The 17,607-nt window shown below is 41.1% G+C and overlaps 2 protein-coding genes across 2 annotated transcripts in view; both read right to left on the bottom strand.

Annotated features, from left to right (window-relative positions):
- The window catches only part of LOC138964245 (uncharacterized), a 421,872-nt gene that overhangs the window by 10,759 nt on the left and 393,506 nt on the right, over positions 1 to 17,607 (bottom strand). The window lies entirely within an intron of this gene.
- The window catches only part of LOC138964243 (copine-8-like), a 33,797-nt gene continuing 20,679 nt past the window's right edge, over positions 4,490 to 17,607 (bottom strand). Inside the window, exons 14-21 of the mRNA XM_070336145.1 lie at positions 17,360 to 17,421; positions 15,466 to 15,618; positions 14,107 to 14,182; positions 13,247 to 13,374; positions 12,104 to 12,206; positions 11,908 to 11,965; positions 10,070 to 10,143; positions 4,490 to 5,738 (exon numbers count right to left, since the gene is read on the bottom strand). Of these exons, the coding sequence (XP_070192246.1) occupies positions 5,538 to 5,738; positions 10,070 to 10,143; positions 11,908 to 11,965; positions 12,104 to 12,206; positions 13,247 to 13,374; positions 14,107 to 14,182; positions 15,466 to 15,618; positions 17,360 to 17,421 (855 nt within the window). The 3' untranslated portion in view covers positions 4,490 to 5,537. The remainder of the gene's footprint in view (positions 5,739 to 10,069; positions 10,144 to 11,907; positions 11,966 to 12,103; positions 12,207 to 13,246; positions 13,375 to 14,106; positions 14,183 to 15,465; positions 15,619 to 17,359; positions 17,422 to 17,607) is intronic.

The following is a 17,607-nucleotide window of genomic DNA, read 5'->3' as shown; positions in this document are numbered from 1 at the left end:
CACTGGTAAAAACTTCAAATATACATGCAACAACATGCATTGCGTCTGTTTAGTGGGTCATATATGTTGTGAAATTAAAAGCTCAATATAGGTGCTGCATCCATTTCAAAATACGTTTAAAACAAGTAAGACAAATACAAGCACTGGGAATGATATAGGGATCGACATATTTAGCAGATAACATGCACTTCCATACTTTCAGAGCTGTCCATATTCATAGATTGATCGAAACGAGCAACAATGTCCCCAAATAATGTTATAGTTCTACTTGAAACGTCACCGTATAAGGCTTCGTAAAATTATAACTTTTGTGCATTGCCATGACAAAATGTGAAATGCGTGAATAAAACATTTTTGAAGAAAAACAAAAAACAAAAACAAAATCGATGGTAAATGAAAACTTGAATCTTTTTTTTCGTTTGCGTTGGTGGGATAAACCTCCTGCATGCACTCGTGTTAATGTTTTTGGCAGGAGTTACTTTTTACATGCATGGCCATTTTTCTATTCTATTACCAGTAAGAATTTAAGTTATACCATTACTCACTAACATCTAATCGAATACTGCAAATATATCTATATTTCTAAGAGGTATTATAAAAAAAAAGTTGAATACAAAAGCTTCCCATAATTACTATTTATTTACAGCTTTAATTCTTTTTCATATGATTGCCCACTTATCAAATTCATGTTGAATACTAGCTGCCTCATACCTATCCAACAGCAGATAACAGATTCAAGTGAACAAACTAAATATAGCCAGAAACATTTCTTTCTACTGGTCTTGATCTCAAACGATTATACATAAAGTATACTTCAGTTTCAAAAAGCCAATATTCAACAGGATGTATATTCATCATCAGATAAGAATATATCGCTACATCCGATATACACCACAGCCTCAAATAGATGAAATTTGGTTATTGTACACATGAAAAGCCATCTAATCATGAATCTTGAAGGAAGTCAAAACTGTAAACATTAATGTGTGTAAAGCAAGAACACACACACACACACACACACACACACACCAGCAATTCACACTCAAACAAATAGATGTAAAAAGGCAAAACTGTATCCCTTATCGTTTAAGCTGATATGTGCACCAGCACTTTACAAATTCACAAATGATTTTAAGTCAAAGTAAATAAAACCTCTCTTGTGATTTTGTTCATCGAAAACCTGGGGAAAAGGAACAAAATGCGGAACAAATGGCACAAATCACTGGCCTATTAAACAAAATTATTTCATATATAGCACCTAATGGTGATTTATGGGATAAATCTACAATGCATTTATAGATGATAATTAATTTTTCAAGTTCAGTTATTAAACCATATTAACCCAATGTTAAACCTAATCAGATCTGTGGTATGGTATAGTTGACATGATGGGTTACGGCAGAAAGAAGGTACTGTACAGGGGAACCTGTCCTGGCAACCACCTCTCGATCACGACCACCCGCCCATTAAGACCACCCCATAAAATCCCAGACAAGATTCTTTTGGTTATAATTCACATTTCCATAGCCACCACCTGTCCATAAGGACCACTTTTGGCTGGTCCCTTGGCTGGTCCCTTGGATGGTCGTTATCATCAGGTTCCACGTGGCTGGGATGTAGCTCAGTCGGTAGCGCGCTGGATTTGTATCCAGTTGGCCGCTGTCAGCGTGAGTTCGTCCCCACGTTCGGCGAGAGATTTATTTCTCAGAGTCAACTTTGTGTGCAGACTCTCCTCGGTGTCCGAACACCCCCGTGTGTACACGCAAGCACAAGACCAAGTGCGCACGAAAAAGATCCTGTAATCCATGTCAGAGTTCGGTGGGTTATAGAAACACGAAAATACCCAGCATGCTTCCTCCGAAAACGGCGTATGGCTGCCTAAATGGCGGGGTAAAAAACGGTCATACACGTAAAATTCCACTCGTGCAAAAACACAGCCCACGAACGCAGAAGAAGAAGAATCAGGTTCCACTGCACTTCAAAATGACATCAATCTCTGTTGCGAGGAGTGACAGTAGCAATAAGCGAGAAAAAGACGTTACAATCTAAACACTTCTAGACATGAACACACAATAGGATGTTCAGTTAGCATTAATAGTACGGAAAAGGGGATTGGGGGTGGGGGTTGATCAGGGGGATGTGAAAGTAAGAAGGGAAGGTAGGGTAAGGAATAGCGGGGTAAGAAACACGAACAGTTAAAACACCTGAGAGAAAAGTCAAATACTATCAACAAAATGCAGTCATTATAAACTTTTATTTAGTACAACAGGACATTCACGAGAAAGTACTGAATAGCTAGTATGCCTCATTTGCATGTGTAGGCAGAAAGAAGGTACTGTACAGTGGAACCTGTCCTGGCAACCACCTCTCGATCACGACCGGTAGCTCAGTTGGTAGAGCACTGGACTTGTGATCGGAAGGTCGCAGGATCGAATTCGGGCCGGGACGGACACGGGTCAACTTTATGTGCAGACCCAGAGACGGAAGCCATGTCCCACCCCCGTGTCATCACAATGGCACGTAAAAGACCTTGGTCATTCTGCCATAAGTGCAGGTGGCTGAATACACCTAAACACGCAGACACCTGGGTAGCGCGACTCCGTTGCTGCTAGCTTTCCACTGGGAGGAAGCGACCCGAATTTCCCAGCGATGGGACAATAAAGTAATGAAAATGAAAATGAAAAAAAATGAAAAAAATGAAAATATAAACTAGCATTACACAGCAATGAAAAGAGAGGCAATGATAGGTGTGCACCTATACACATCAGGGCAATTAACATCAAAATGTGAGTAATCAACAATAGCATATCTTCTTCCGATATAAAAAATGTATGAATTGATAAATCCCATAGCTTCCTTTTTTAACCCAGAAATAAGAAAAGATGATTTTATTGACAATCATTAACATCAACAAGAATAACAACAGAAGAAACAAAACCGTAAATAAAATGTGCCCTTGTAAACAATGCCTGAATACAACAACACAGATAAGAAGTGAACTCTGTGTCTGTGGAAAACTCAGCGTATTAGACATTTCAAGGCACAGGATGGCAAACTTTCTTCCAGCTACACGTACTAAGGACAAATGGGCATGTGGTAGTATATTCAACCACAGAACAATATTTTACCTATAGCTTGTCGGTTATACCTGCTACTAAAACATTCCCTAAGACCCCAGGGTTGGCATGCACGAGAAAGGGACCAACTGGGTGACACCCTAGCACTGGTTTCGGATTGGTTGAACTCTCAATTTGAACCAATCTCAGCGCTTGTTTCCCACCCAGTTGGGCACTTTCTTGTGCGCACCATCCAGGTGTACATTTATAGTCTGTGAGAAGCTTACAAAAATATCTCTTCACTGAATCTATGTAGTCTACACATAACTGACCGCCTGTACTGTCAGTTGTGACTTAATATCTGGTATGCAGGTAACTTACAATTCACGACTGAATAATTGTTATTTTGTGGTGTGAAATCGTCACTCTCAATCTATCTATACTACTGGTAATTAAGTTGCTCATGATTCTATTTAGCACAGACAACATAAATCTACCTAGCCAACTCTTTGATAGCTTCCAACATCTGTAATCTGCCAACGAAATAAGATTTTGTGCATTATGTTGCCAAATTCTTACACTCAAACAGGGCTTTCTCGTGCCCAAAACCAACAGTATAAAATGAACAATTCTTTCTTGTCTGTGGTCCATGCGCTCAAATTCATCCTGACTTCTCTTTATAAATAAACAAGTCGCGTAAGGCGAAAATTACTACATTTAGTCAAGCTGTGGAACTCACAGAATGAAACTGAACGCACTTGTGCAAAACGGAGTGAAACTGACGAGCCTGTTCAGCGCGGTAGTGGTTTCGCTGTGCTGCATAGCACGCTTTTCCGTACCTCTCTTCGTTTTAGCTTTCTGAGCGTGTTTTTAATCCAAACATATCATATCTACATGTTTTTGGAATCAGGAACCGACAAGGAATAAGATAAAATTGTTTTTAAATCGATTTCGGAAATTTAATTTTGATCATAATTTTTATATTTTTAATTTTCAGAGCTTGTTTTTAATCCAAATATAACATATTTATATGTTTTTGGAATCAGAAAATGATGAAGAATAAGATGAACGTAAATTTGGATCGTTTTATAAAAAAAACCAATTTAATTACAAGTTTCCAATTTTTAATGACCAAACTCATTTATTAGTTTTTAAGCCACCAAGCTGAAATGCAATACCAAACTCCGGCCTTCGTCAAAGATTGCTTTGCCAAAATTTCAATCAATTTGATTGAAAAATGAGGGTGTGACAGTGCCACCTCAACTTTTACAAAAAGCTGGATATGACGTCATCAAAGGTATTTATCAAAAAAATGAACAAAATGTCCGGGGATATCATTCCCAGGAACTCTCATGTCAAATTTCATAAAGATCGGTCCAGTAGTTTAGTCTGAATCGCTCTACACACACACACGCACAGACAGAGACACACACACACACGCACAGACAGAAAGAGAGACACACACACACACACACACACACACATACACCACGACCCTCGTCTTGATTCCCCCTCTATGTTAAAACATTTAGTCAAAACTTGACTAAATGTAACAAATGAATGTCAACGTGCATTTCAGCCCCTAGAAGCAAAAAACAAACCTAAACAAAACAACATGGTTCTGTGTGTGCCTCTTACACTCATGTAAATGAACCCTTGCAAGGCCTAGTAGAATTTAATACAATACGACAACTTCAGAGATTACAGAATTGATAGATTTAATACATGTAAATATGAAAAAGAACAAATACCTGGCTCATACATTGGAACTACTTTGCAAGCTTACAAAGTCTCCACTTTTCAATGAAACACATGTTTTCACAAGAAGAAAAAAAGTCACACAAAAAAACACTGCTTCCTGTGAAAAACACTAAAGTTCAATCAGGAGAACACCATTCAGATGACATTAAGAACACCGAACTTTAATCAGGAGGATATCCCTCAGATGATAGCTAGGTGCTTCAACATCCAGTTGAATATCAGTCAGAGAAAAGCAGATGCTCACATATGATCACAAGAATATCATTCACACAAAGAGGGGGCAGTCAAAAGTTAAATCTTGATGTTAGCATGCTTATCAAAGTAAAGTTTTCAAGAATTCAGATCACTGCTGCCAGAGAGGCAGTATGTGACTGCACAGAAGAGATGGCCGACTTTGAAGTTCAATAATGAAAATGTCAGTCAGATTAAAAAAAATAAGGGGTGGGGGGCTGAAGTATGATCAGACCACAATTAAAGTGGAATAAAAATTCAACCATAAGGCTAACATGCTGATGAAAATAAAGTTATCAAGAACACGTATATACAGACCACTGCTCCGAGACAGGAAGCAACAGCAAATAAGAAATGGTGGACATTACAAGAATATCAGCCGATACAAAGGACATTGGAATCTGATCTAAAGTGTATCAATCAGACAAAAGAAAGGGTAGTGATGGTTTGACCATGAGGCTGATGAAAATGAAATTTCCATGACACAAATCACTGCTCTGAGACGGGAAGTGAGCTGACGGAAGAGATGGTGCTGCGTCGCTGCAGAGGGGGCTTGGGCTTGATGTTGTGGCGCTGCATGTACGACAGGAATTGGTCTGGAATCTCCTCCAGAACTTCTTTGGCCAGTCGCGCTTGAACGGAGGCCTGGTCGTCGCCTCCCCGACCCAGAAAATCCCTCAGCGGAACAAACTGCACAACAAAAGAAGACACTTTATCAATCAATATGAAGCTTATATAGCGCGTATTCCGTGGGTACAGTTCTAAGCGCTTGTCGAAGAGTTGTCAACACAGGACTAACAAAGAAACTAACATCTTCAGACGGACACGAACCCTATCACACACTAGCAAACCCTGGTAAACAAACAACTGTTTAACAACAATGTACACATCAATAGCTAGGTCCAAACAAAATAATATTAAGCACAAAGAAAACACCTCTCACAGAGCACAGCACAAGAATGTCTTTTGGGGCACAACACATCACGTCGAGCATGAAAGTCGCAGCCAGCTACGGGAAGAACTGAGTCTTCAACCTACTCTTGAACGCGTCAAGAGAGGGGCTCTGGCGAAGCTCAAGCGGCAGGGAGTTCCAGACGGAGGGGCCCGCGGAGGGAAATGCACGCTGACCAGCAGATGCGAGTTTCGAGCGAGGGATGTGGAGGCGGAGAGGGTCAGCAGCAGAACGAAGGGGACGGTCGGAGGGCTGGGTGTACAGGTCCAGGGAGGATTGAAGGTACTCGGGAGCAGAGTCGTTGAGACACTTGTAGACCAGAGTGGACAGTTTGTAGGAGATTCGGGTGTTGACAGGGAGCCAGTGCAAGGAGCGAAGTAGGGGGGTGATGTGGTCTCGCTTCGTCTTCCTCAACGTCAGCCTGGCAGCAGCGTTCTGGACTCGTTGTAGGCCATGAATGGATGAGGCGGGGAGGCCAGCCAGAAGGGAGTTGCAGTAGTCCAGACGACTGAAGATGAGGGAGACAACCAGCTTGACACAGGCGTCGTGGGTGAGGTAGCGACGGATGGAGGCGATGCGTCGTAGGTGGAAAAAGCAGGTCTTGATGATGAAGGAGATGTGTGTCTGCATGGAGAGAGTGGAGTCGAGAAAGACGCCAAGGCTCTTGACAGCAGGGGAGAATGGAACAGTCGCGTCATCCAGCTGGAGGTCGGTCACAGTGAGGGAAGCAATCTTCTGTCGTGTTCCAACGAGAAGGGCCTCCGTCTTCTCACTGTTCAGCTTCAGCTTGTTCTCAGTCATCCAGTTCTTGATGTCAGTGAAACAACTGGAGATGGATCCAAGGAGATCGTCAACGTCCTCCGGCTTGGCGCTGTTCTGGAGCTGCGTGTCATCGGCAAAGGAGTTGTAGTTCAGGCCGTGGCGTTCGATGACCAGGGAGAGGGGTTGGGTGAACAGGGTGAAAAGGACAGGGCCGAGGACAGATCCTTGTGGGACGCCGAAGCGGACAGGGACAGGCTGAGAAGAGAACGAATCAGTGGTGACAGTCTGAGAGCGGTTCTGGAGGTAGTTCCTAAACCAAGAGAGGGCGGTGTCGTGAATGCCGAACGTGGAACTGAGGCGATCGACGAGTAGCTGGTGGTCGATCGTGTCGAAGGCCGCGGAAAGGTCCAGCAGCACAAGGGCAGAGACGAGACCGCTATCTGTTGCGTTCAGGAGGTCCGTGGTGATTCGCAGGAGCGCCGTCTCGGTGCTGTGGTGAGGGCGGTACGCTGACTGGTACACTGGCATCAGCGAGTTCCGAGACAGGTGGGCGCTCAACTGCTCCAGGATGATACGCTCCAGAAGCTTGGAGAGGAAGGGCAGGTTGGACACAGGACGGTAGTTCTTCAACTCGTTGACGTCAAGGCCGGGCTTCTTGATGAGTGGGCGGACAACGGCAGACTTGAAGCAGTCGGGAACGACGCCTGTGGCCAGGGATATGTTGATGATATCTGTGATAGACGGCAGGAGCTTGTCCAGACACTTGGTGAAGAGGAAGCCTGGCAGGGGATCTAGCTCGCAGGTCTTGATGGCCGTCTTGGTGATGAGTCGCTTGACGTGGTTTTGAGTGACAGGCTGAAAGCACGTGAGGGGGGAGCCGGAGAAGGAAGGGGAGGGTGGGGACGGGACGAAGGGCTGCTGATCGAGTGTTTTCCGAAGCTTGTCAATCTTGTCCTTGAAGAACTACAGTGATCGACAAGAAGAAGATAATCTACAAACTCCATAGCAAACTGTACACACAAAAAAGACACTTCCCAGTTCACAAACTCCCACAAGGGGGGAGGGGGGGGGGGTGTTTTTAGCAAAGGGTTGTGTTGTTTTGACAGGCTACACCAAGCTATGGGGCAGCACTCAGGACCTGGAAATGACAGCCCACTTTGTCAACATCACGGGCCAAAGAATCTAGACACAGCCATCGTCGAACGCTGAAGAAGAAGAAGAAGACAGGAAAGCTGCTTTTCCCATTTTTACCCAAGAGACCGACTGTATATTGTGTTATTGTATTTGTCAGACTTGATTGTACCAAGTCCCTACACATGTTGTAATGCGGTTAGAGCCAAATATTTTTGTTTTTTGTAAGGGATAGGCGCAATATAAATACACTTTATTATTATTATTATTACATGCTATGGTTTAAGCCTTTTGCAATGTGATATATTTATATCATTGTTTGTCTGTCTCAGACCTGTTTACCCCCCCAAATGAAAATCAGGAATGCAACTGGTACTTTTCCGTAATTTGAGGCATCTTTGAGTAATCTTTTTTATCAACCATAAACCAGCTCGAAAACGATTAAACGAAACGTTAATTCGCGCGCTACCATGCAAAACAAGTACAAAATTGATAACCATGTTTAACAGTATTGTACTACACACACAGAAGCTTGATCACACACACCACAAACACACAACACAAGACACCTGATATATATGCAAGTTAACAAAGACAAGTTTACTTTATCTAAAAAAAAAAAAAAACAGTATTCAGGGGCGGAGCAAGAGGGCTAGAGTGGGGGGGGGGGGGGGGGGGGGGTACAACCTGGGGTCCGGGGGTTGGGGGGTCTGGCTGACGAATTTTAGCTATTTTATTAACAATTTGTGGCTTATCCTTGATTTTAAACATGATAAACTGGTGTCAGCAGCCACTCGTTATTTCTTTTAAAGTTAGTATTAAATAATGGCTATTTATCTTCATTGATATCTGCTCCGGACAACAACAAAAATTTCACACACAGAAAATGTTTTTGTTTGTTTTTTCCACAGACTGAATTTTTGTGTTTTTTGTTGCTTTTTTGACAGCAAGGGGGGGGGGGGGGGTCCGGAACCCCTGTAACATTCCCCCCCCCCCACCCCCCTACTCCGCCCTCAGACTATTTACAGTCAAGATGCATGTGAACAAAACCACCTTACATTCTGTCACATCAGACATCCTGCATTAAAACCAGTCATAATAACTCGATCTCTCCAGAAGCTACCTTTAATTATAGAGGACCGATTCGTTTATTTCATTTAAACATTTTGTTGTAAGTTTTTCGATTCAAAGAACTGTGATCTTTGCTATATTGGAGAAATATTAATGGAGATCAGTTTTAGACTCAGAAAGACTTGAATTTCGGCAACAGCACAAGTCACTGATGAGCGCCACCATAGACCTACATCTATGTCTCTGGTGTGACTGACCGTAGTGAGAGATCGGTTCGCAGGTCTGGGAGACTGATTCTGTGGAAGTAGAGACCTAGGTCAAATAAACTCGATGCGAAGCAGGCTTATGTTTTGCCAAACATAATTTCGTGTTTTTGTTTGTTTCCATGTTCATTTGTGTACTGCATTTTGTTAAAACTAATGCTGCGTCTAACCTCGGGACACGTGCCGCGACGTGACTCTAGCTTTGTTGTTGCACTGATCTCAAGTCGATCACCAAAATGAATGTGGTTTGCTCTTCTTAAACTTCACCAGACACCGCCACTTGACTTTTAAATAGTTTTGCCGATATTTCTGTACAACTTTCGCTTTTTTGGTTGGCATTTCGTCCCCACAGAGATCGGACCAATGTCGATCTCAAAACCGCGGAATCCGACAAATAACTTGCTGTGCACATGCGCAGAAAAGGCTGTTTCGGTCAGTCTTGAAATCACAGTCCTGGTGACTACCACAATTTCGACTTCGAATTTTCACGCAGGAAAAAGGTTCTCTCGACCGCAATTTCCGGAATTTTCGGTAGATTTCCGTAATACCGGAATTTAGACCCCAAATCCGTAATAATTCCGGACAATCCGGGAGGGTAAACAGGTCTGCTGTCTATTCACTATGAAGTCCATTGGGCTAATGTACTCGTGAATGTCTTGTTTTGTTAACAATTAAAACGTTCCAGTACCTTACCATTCTTGTTTTTTTATTGTAGATTTTGGAACGCTGGCAGTGTTCCTGGTTTTGGATTTACACAGCTTCAAGATTAAATAGCTTGAAAACATGCTTTGCCATACAAAGCGTACACATGTTTGAAACTGTAAACTATCAGTGTAAAGTACCTGAACAATGTCACGCTCAGCATAACGACCTCTCGACGACAGTCTAACATCATCCCCGTCCAACACCTCCATAGCTGCAAACAAACAACAACATCATGAAATACTGATCATCAAATGAAAGGTATAGTTCTCCTGAAACCCTAAGTACAATGAAAAACCCCATTCAGACCCCCCAATTTAAGAATGCTTTGTCAGTTCTTTCTGTTCCTAATGCATGGGTGGGACAGAAAAATGTCATGAATCCTGAACCCAACAACAACAAGAGAAACAAGAGGCGAAGCCTTCAAGGCTCATGTAAGAAATCGACAAACAGTAACACAAACTCAATCACTCCGTCACACACACACACACACACACACACACACACACACACACACACACACACACACACACACACACACACGCGCACACAAACAGAAAGAGCATCTAGGTGAAACTGTGCAAGAAAGCGAGACACTAGATCTGTCTGTCTGCATGTGGCCTACTTACAGGGACACGACTGCCAACAGAGTCTCGGCCAGCTCAAAATAATAATGACCGAGACTTTCAGTACTTCCTTCGCGTGACGTCTAACCCTCTTACGTCATAATGTGACGTCAATGTAATGTGACGTCTTCAAATGTTAGAGTTTCTACCACAGACATACACACGCACAAACACACGCACACACACACGCACGCACAGACAGACAAAGTTACGATCGCATAGGCTACACTTACGTGAGCCAAAAAAAGGCCATAATCGAATCCAGATTTCTGGCATATACCGGAAGAATCCCACCCATGCTAATGTGAGTAAATTTACCTCCATTTTAAGATCCCTTCCTTTTTAAGGCCTGATTTTCTAACAATGGATAGGGCCTTTCCGTGCACAATCCCCAACCTACAATGTCTAATACAGTAGTCGCCGCTTATAAAAAACACCTTGGCGTTATTAATAAACGGCTGCGTGTTGAACATGTGTTGAACATGTCCATCAGTAACGAAAGGTAAGAAGACCGACGCACGCATACAAGCTAAACTGATTACACCGTACAACCGTTTTGAAACTTTAACAAAAGCATTTTAATGACAAATAAAAACGATTCAGAGTATGTACATGTATCGCACATCACAGTTTGCCGAGGCATTGTTCTATGGTCATCTGATCCATGGGCTGTTTGCGCAAAAAGTCACGGATCTCCCCTCCCACAGTGTCAAACTTGGCAGCGTGTTCAAACCCCCTCCCCTCCCTGTGGTCTTGACTGGAGCCCTCTGCGATGTCAGTCCTAAGTTCGTCTTCTTTTTGTAGTGTCTGGCACAGAAATGATGCCGACACACCCACAATGTCAGCGCCCTCTCTCATACTTCTTGCATTCAGCTTTCGGTAACGATCAAGCAAGTCAACTTTGTCTTTGGATGTCAGATCCATTCTTTTCCTTTTCTTTGAAGCTAAAGCTGAAGTCATTTTCAGTTTCACTGCTTATCCAGTGAGAAGAGAGACCAGACAGTGTTGAATTGTCATCTGACGGTTTACTGACAAGGGTGTGAGTTGTCATCTGACGGTTTACAAGGGTGTGATCACTGTTCACACAAACGCTGAAGTGTCTTGAGTTGTCATCTAACGGTTTACTGACAAGAATTCACGACCAGAAGGCGACTACTAACCCTCTGAGCAGAGAGAAAATGAACAAAAAGTGTTTTTATTAAACGGCACCTGTATTTAATAACCGGCGGAATTTTACATAGGTTATATAGTAGTAAATCCGGACCGGCCCTGACTGTATTTAAAAAACGGCTGTTTTTATTAACCGCGTTTTTTATAAGCGGCGACCACTGTAATGTTAATTAGGCACTGACCTTCAAAATCAGCATCCCCAACACCAACAATGATGATAGACAGGGGCAAAGTGGAGGCCTGAAAAAAAGAGAAATCAATGCGTCTCTCTAATGTCACTAAAGCAAAACCAATAAAAGCTAACATATCCTAAAACCAACATATCCTAAAAAGTATGTCAGGCAGCGACATGCACGCACACACACACACACAACTCACATTGACAATGGCTTCACAAGTCTGTGGCATGTCTGTGATGATACCATCAGTGATGATAAGCAGGATGAAGTAATCGTTGCCACCAGTTGCTGCCTTGGCAAATCTGCAACATCAACAATAGTGTAAAACCAGTACATGTCAACTGTTCAAGATAACAATAACCAAAAACAGCATTGTGTATGACATTTTAGTCTTCTGGTCTTAGATTTGGTAAGTCTGCATAATTATGAACAGGTAAATCCTTTAGTTGTTGCAAATTTGAGTAACAAATCAGTAAAGCCAAATGCAAATATCAAGAACTCGATCCATAAAGCTTCTATGGCTATGTTGCACAATTTCCCCAACATATTGCCTTTTCAACTGCTGTCAGCAATTATTAGTCTTGTGGGCTTTCTCATTCGGGCTCATGAAAAACTCCAAAAAAATACATCAGAATAAAATGATTGATGATGAAAAATACATCAGAATAAAATGATTGAAGATGAAAAATGCATCAGAATAAAATGATTGAAGATGAAAAAATGCATCAGAATAAAATGATTGAAGATGAAAAATGCATCAAAAATATATCAGAATAAAATGATTCAGGATGAAAAATGCATCAGAATAAAATGATTGAAGATGAAAAATGATACAGAATAAAATGATTGAGGATGACAAATGCATCACAATAAAATGATTCAGGATGAAAAATGCATCAGAATAAAATGATTCATGATGAAAAATACATAAAATGATTCAGGATGAAAAATGCATCAGAATAAAATGATTCAAGATGAAAAATACATCAGAATAAAATGATTCAGGATGAAAAATGAATCAGAATAAAATGATTGAAGATGAAAAATGCATCAGAATAAAATGATTGAGGATGAAAAATGCATCAGAATAAAATGATTGAGGATGAAAAATGTATGAGAATAAAATGATTCAGGATGAAAAATGCATCAGAATAAAATGCATCAGGATGAAAAATGCATGAGAATAAAATGATTCAGGATGAAAAATGCTTACTCCTGCTACACAATGGTGTATTTAAAAAAAAGTATTTTTTATCTTTACTTGGTCATAGCAAGAATGTTGCAAGACCAAGCAAAAGATGGAAAAAATGGGCTGGGAAGGTGTAACAATTTGCAGTCCTACCTGGCAACGTGATTGATGCAGGGAGCAAAGTTGGTAGGTCCGTATAGCTGCACAGAGCGAAGTGTTTTGTGATACGACTCCAACACACCAGCAACACCCGGACAGTACGGATTCTGTGGGTTGCCGTTCTGCAAAAAGATAAAGTGAACTGTCAGTCGGTGAGAAAGAACTGCATATTTCACGATACACCAAGCCCCCAACACAGTATGGATTCTGTGGGTTGCGGTTCTGCAAAAAGAACACGTAAACTGTAGTCAAATGGAAAGAGTACTGTGTATCATGATACACTGAGCCCCAACACAACAGTAAAACCTGCACTTCAGATTCTGTGAGTTGTCATTCTACAAAAAGGATGGTAATAGGCTTTTCAGGCCCTCAAAATAAGCTGAGAGGTTTGGTGAACGATTGTTTCAATGTAGCTGTGGTATGCTTTTCAGCTCTGGGCTGCATGCTCACAGTCTGTGTTTTATTCCACTTTTGTTTTACCCCTGCTCTACCTGTACTGCTGCAGTCATGCACATAATTGCACTGGCAAGTTGTATTTTGCTCAAACACAATTGTCTTCTCTTAGCCTTCTTTTTCCTTTTTTCAATTCTATTTCATTACATATCACCTTTTTTTTTATCCTGCTGCTAAACTGCACACTATTGACACTTGCATGTGTAAAGAACATTACATTCTCCCTTTCCCATGCTCTAAATTTTGTAAATGTCACAGCAACAATTCTTGATGCTGACCAATCTTGTTTCTTCTCTGCCAAACATATTCCTGGACAGACAGACATAAGTTCATGCAGTGCCTCTTATTCAAATATTTTCTCCAACTTTGCAATGGATAAGAGAGAACATGTCTCAACCTACCAGAGCAAATTCATGGGAGACCACTCCATCAGGAGGCAACCTGGCACCAAAGCCCAGGGCTGGGAACATCTTGTCGCTGAAATTCAACCAGATCATGCGTCAGAATTAGACATAACTGCACAATTAAGGTTTGAACAAACAAGTCTGTCTATTCAGCTCCAGAACACTAGAACGATAACAAAGAACAAGTCGCGTAAGGCGAAAATACAATATTTAGTCAAGTAGCTGTCGAACTCACAGAATGAAACTGAACGCAATGCCATTTTTCAGCAAGACCGTATACTCGTAGCATCGTCAGTCCACCGCTCATGGCAAAGGCAGTGAAATTGACAAGAAGAGCGGGGTAGTAGTTGCGCTAAGAAGGATAGCACGCTTTTCTGTACCTCTCTTTGTTTTAACTTTCTGAGCGTGTTTTTAATCCAAACATATCATATCTATATGTTTTTGGAATCAGGAACCGACAAGGAATAAGATGAAAGTGTTTTTAAATTGATTTCGACAATTTAATTTTGATCATAATTTTTATATATTTAATTTTCAGAGCTTGTTTTTAATCGGAATATAACATATTTATATGTTTTTGGAATCAGCAAATGATGGAGAATACGATAAACGTAAATTTGGATCGTTTTATAAATTTTTATTTTTTTTTACAATTTTCAGATTTTTAATGACCAAAGTCATTAATTAATTTTTAAGCCACCAAGCTGAAATGCAATACCGAAGTCCGGGCTTCGTCGAAGATTACTTGACCAAAATTTCAATCAATTTGGTTGAAAAATGAGGGCGTGACAGTGCCGCCTCAACTTTCACGAAAAGCCGGATATGACGTCATCAAAGACATTTATCAAAAAAATGAAAAAAACGTTCGGGGATTTCATACCCAGGAACTCTCATGTCAAATTTCATAAAGATCGGTCCAGTAGTTTAGTCTGAATCGCTCTACACACACACACACACACACAGACACACAGACACACGCACATACACCACGACCCTCGTTTCGATTCCCCCTCGATGTTAAAATATTTAGTCAAAACTTGACTAAATACAAAAAAGAAGAAAAAGTTCTACTAAAATATCTCGACAATAAGAACTGTTCTGTAGCTCTTATCTTTTTCTTGGTCAAGTTTCTGATTTTGCAATAAAATGTCATACAAACAAAGCCAGCAGACAGACAGACATAGACAAAGACAAAGGCATACACACACACACACACACACACACACACACAGTCGATGCAAAATAACACAAAACTTGACAAAATATTACAAAAAACTCGAACTACACCACAAACATAATCATGCAACAATAAATAGCCCATCAATTATTAAAGAAGCCGCGTACTCCAATACTCACGTGTCATAGTCTTGGATGATGTGACCCACGGACTGGATAGCCGTGGCGTAGGGATTGGGGCGGTAGGGGTTCATGTAGTGCAAGGAGGTGGGTGACTTGGGGTCCCCGTTGGAAGCTGTGAAGTCCACCGAAAACGTGCAATGGATTCTGGTCCTGACGTGACAAAAATCATATACTCCTCATCAAAAGAATTTCCACAAAGGGTTTCCGTTCTTTTGCTGTTGTTTTCTTTGCATTTGTTTTTCAAATTCATGTAACCCCAGATGTGGTTTAAAAAAAAATAATTTTGCCTTGCCTTGGTTCGAAAAGTAGATATTTGCTGTGAGGTAAAGTCAGCCACTTCCTTATCAAGTAACATACAGTGGTACCTCTCTATAATGACTTTGAAAATGTAACCGAATTTCGGTCGTATTATGGAGGGGTTGTATTATGGAGGATGGTTTTGTTATGTCCGGGTCCGTCAATGATCCGGAATGACATTGGCGTTTTGATTGATTCCGCCCACAAAGTAATGTTGTTCTTTCCTTAAACGATTATGGTAACCTGTTTTCTAATTCAATTAATTACCCACACAGTTTTCTTGCTTGTTTAAACAAGCCCCGTAACTACTCGTGGGTTAAGGTTTGAAATAAACAAACTGAGGTCGAACGAAAGCATGCGGTCCCAAAACATGCACATCGATGTCGATACCAGCTACTAATTATAGTAATACGATACCCAGCAACGATTTGGTTGAAAACAAAGAAAAGTGTCCCAAACGCAAGGAACAAAACGAATAAGAACCGCGGCAGTGTGTTGGAACTGATGTCAAATTGTAGCCAAAAGCGTCAGTTTTCACGATGAAACTTGACTCACTCATTCAACTTGAGGACAACTGCACTACGGACTGTCCACAGAGTTGAGTAATTTAGGACACGTACTCCACTACTCACCTTCAAACTTCACTGACGGGATTCTGAGAAGAATTTATTGATTCAAACAAACGCATGGTTGTATATCGCGTCATTCAGTCACGGATCGGGGAAAACCAAGAACAGTTCCAGATTTCAAAACCCATGTTCGTCGGCCGCCATTGTTAGCTAGACCGAAAATGTTACACACGCTTTGCATACGTACATCGCAAAATGACATGACGTCACCACAACTTTCGGTTTTGGTTCGATGATCGGATTGCTTTCATAACGTTTCTGTAACTTTGCGTGTTTAAAAGGTAGGAGTTCCTGCACAGTTCTTTGCAAAATGAAGCAGACATCTGGCGAATGACCTTTATCTATTCAAAATAAAGTAATGACCTGAAATAGAAACGAAAAACCATGGCTTCAGCCGTTAGCGTGCCCAGGTGATGTACACGGACAGGATTTCAGCACGTGTTTGTGTCCGTATCGCTTACTCACTCGACTGGAGATATAAGTCAGAGTAAACCAACCCCGTGATAATTTTGGGAAAAGTCGTTATAAGTCCACGTTTGGATGGTCGTATGTCGTATTAGAGAGGGGGACGTAATATTGAGGTGACAAACACTAAGACAAAGAAGGAGAAAAAATCTGTCAGAGAAAAGTCGGTCGTATTATTGAGGGACCCGTAAAAAAAAGGGGTGGTATAGGGAGGTACCACTGTATTCAAAAATTCGGAGGTTATATATGAAACCAATCAAAGCCTCTTTGAAGTGTAACACTTACTTTGAGGGTGAATACTCTTGATTTTTCTCATGATTAATGTGTCAAAAGACTGTGGCAGAATTCAAGATATACTGTTTCTTCAGTTAGTCAGTCTGTTCCAAGTCCTTATAAAGAATATATCTCTTTCAAAAATGATGTTCATTTGTCAATTTCATTTTATTCAACTACAGTTTCATTATACAGACAACAGCTAATGAGATTGACAAGATACATACCCTCCTCTGATGTAATCCAGAAAGGAGAAGACTTTTTCTATCCGACAAGACATCAGCTCAATCTGAAAGAAATAACACAAAAACAAATAACAATTTAAAGTAAAAATACAGTAAGGTTGGTCTCTGGGTAAAATAAAATAATGTTGTACATGTAACACCATTTAGAGAGAAAAGTTCACATGGGAACACTTTGACTCTTTTCATTTTTGTCTTGCTCAGTCCAATGAAAGAAGTATATATTTTACAGG

Source organism: Littorina saxatilis, linkage group LG4 (assembly GCF_037325665.1).
Source record: "Littorina saxatilis isolate snail1 linkage group LG4, US_GU_Lsax_2.0, whole genome shotgun sequence".
Lineage (NCBI taxonomy): Eukaryota > Metazoa > Mollusca > Gastropoda > Littorinimorpha > Littorinidae > Littorina > Littorina saxatilis.
This window is presented reverse-complemented; position numbering and strand designations above follow the sequence as displayed.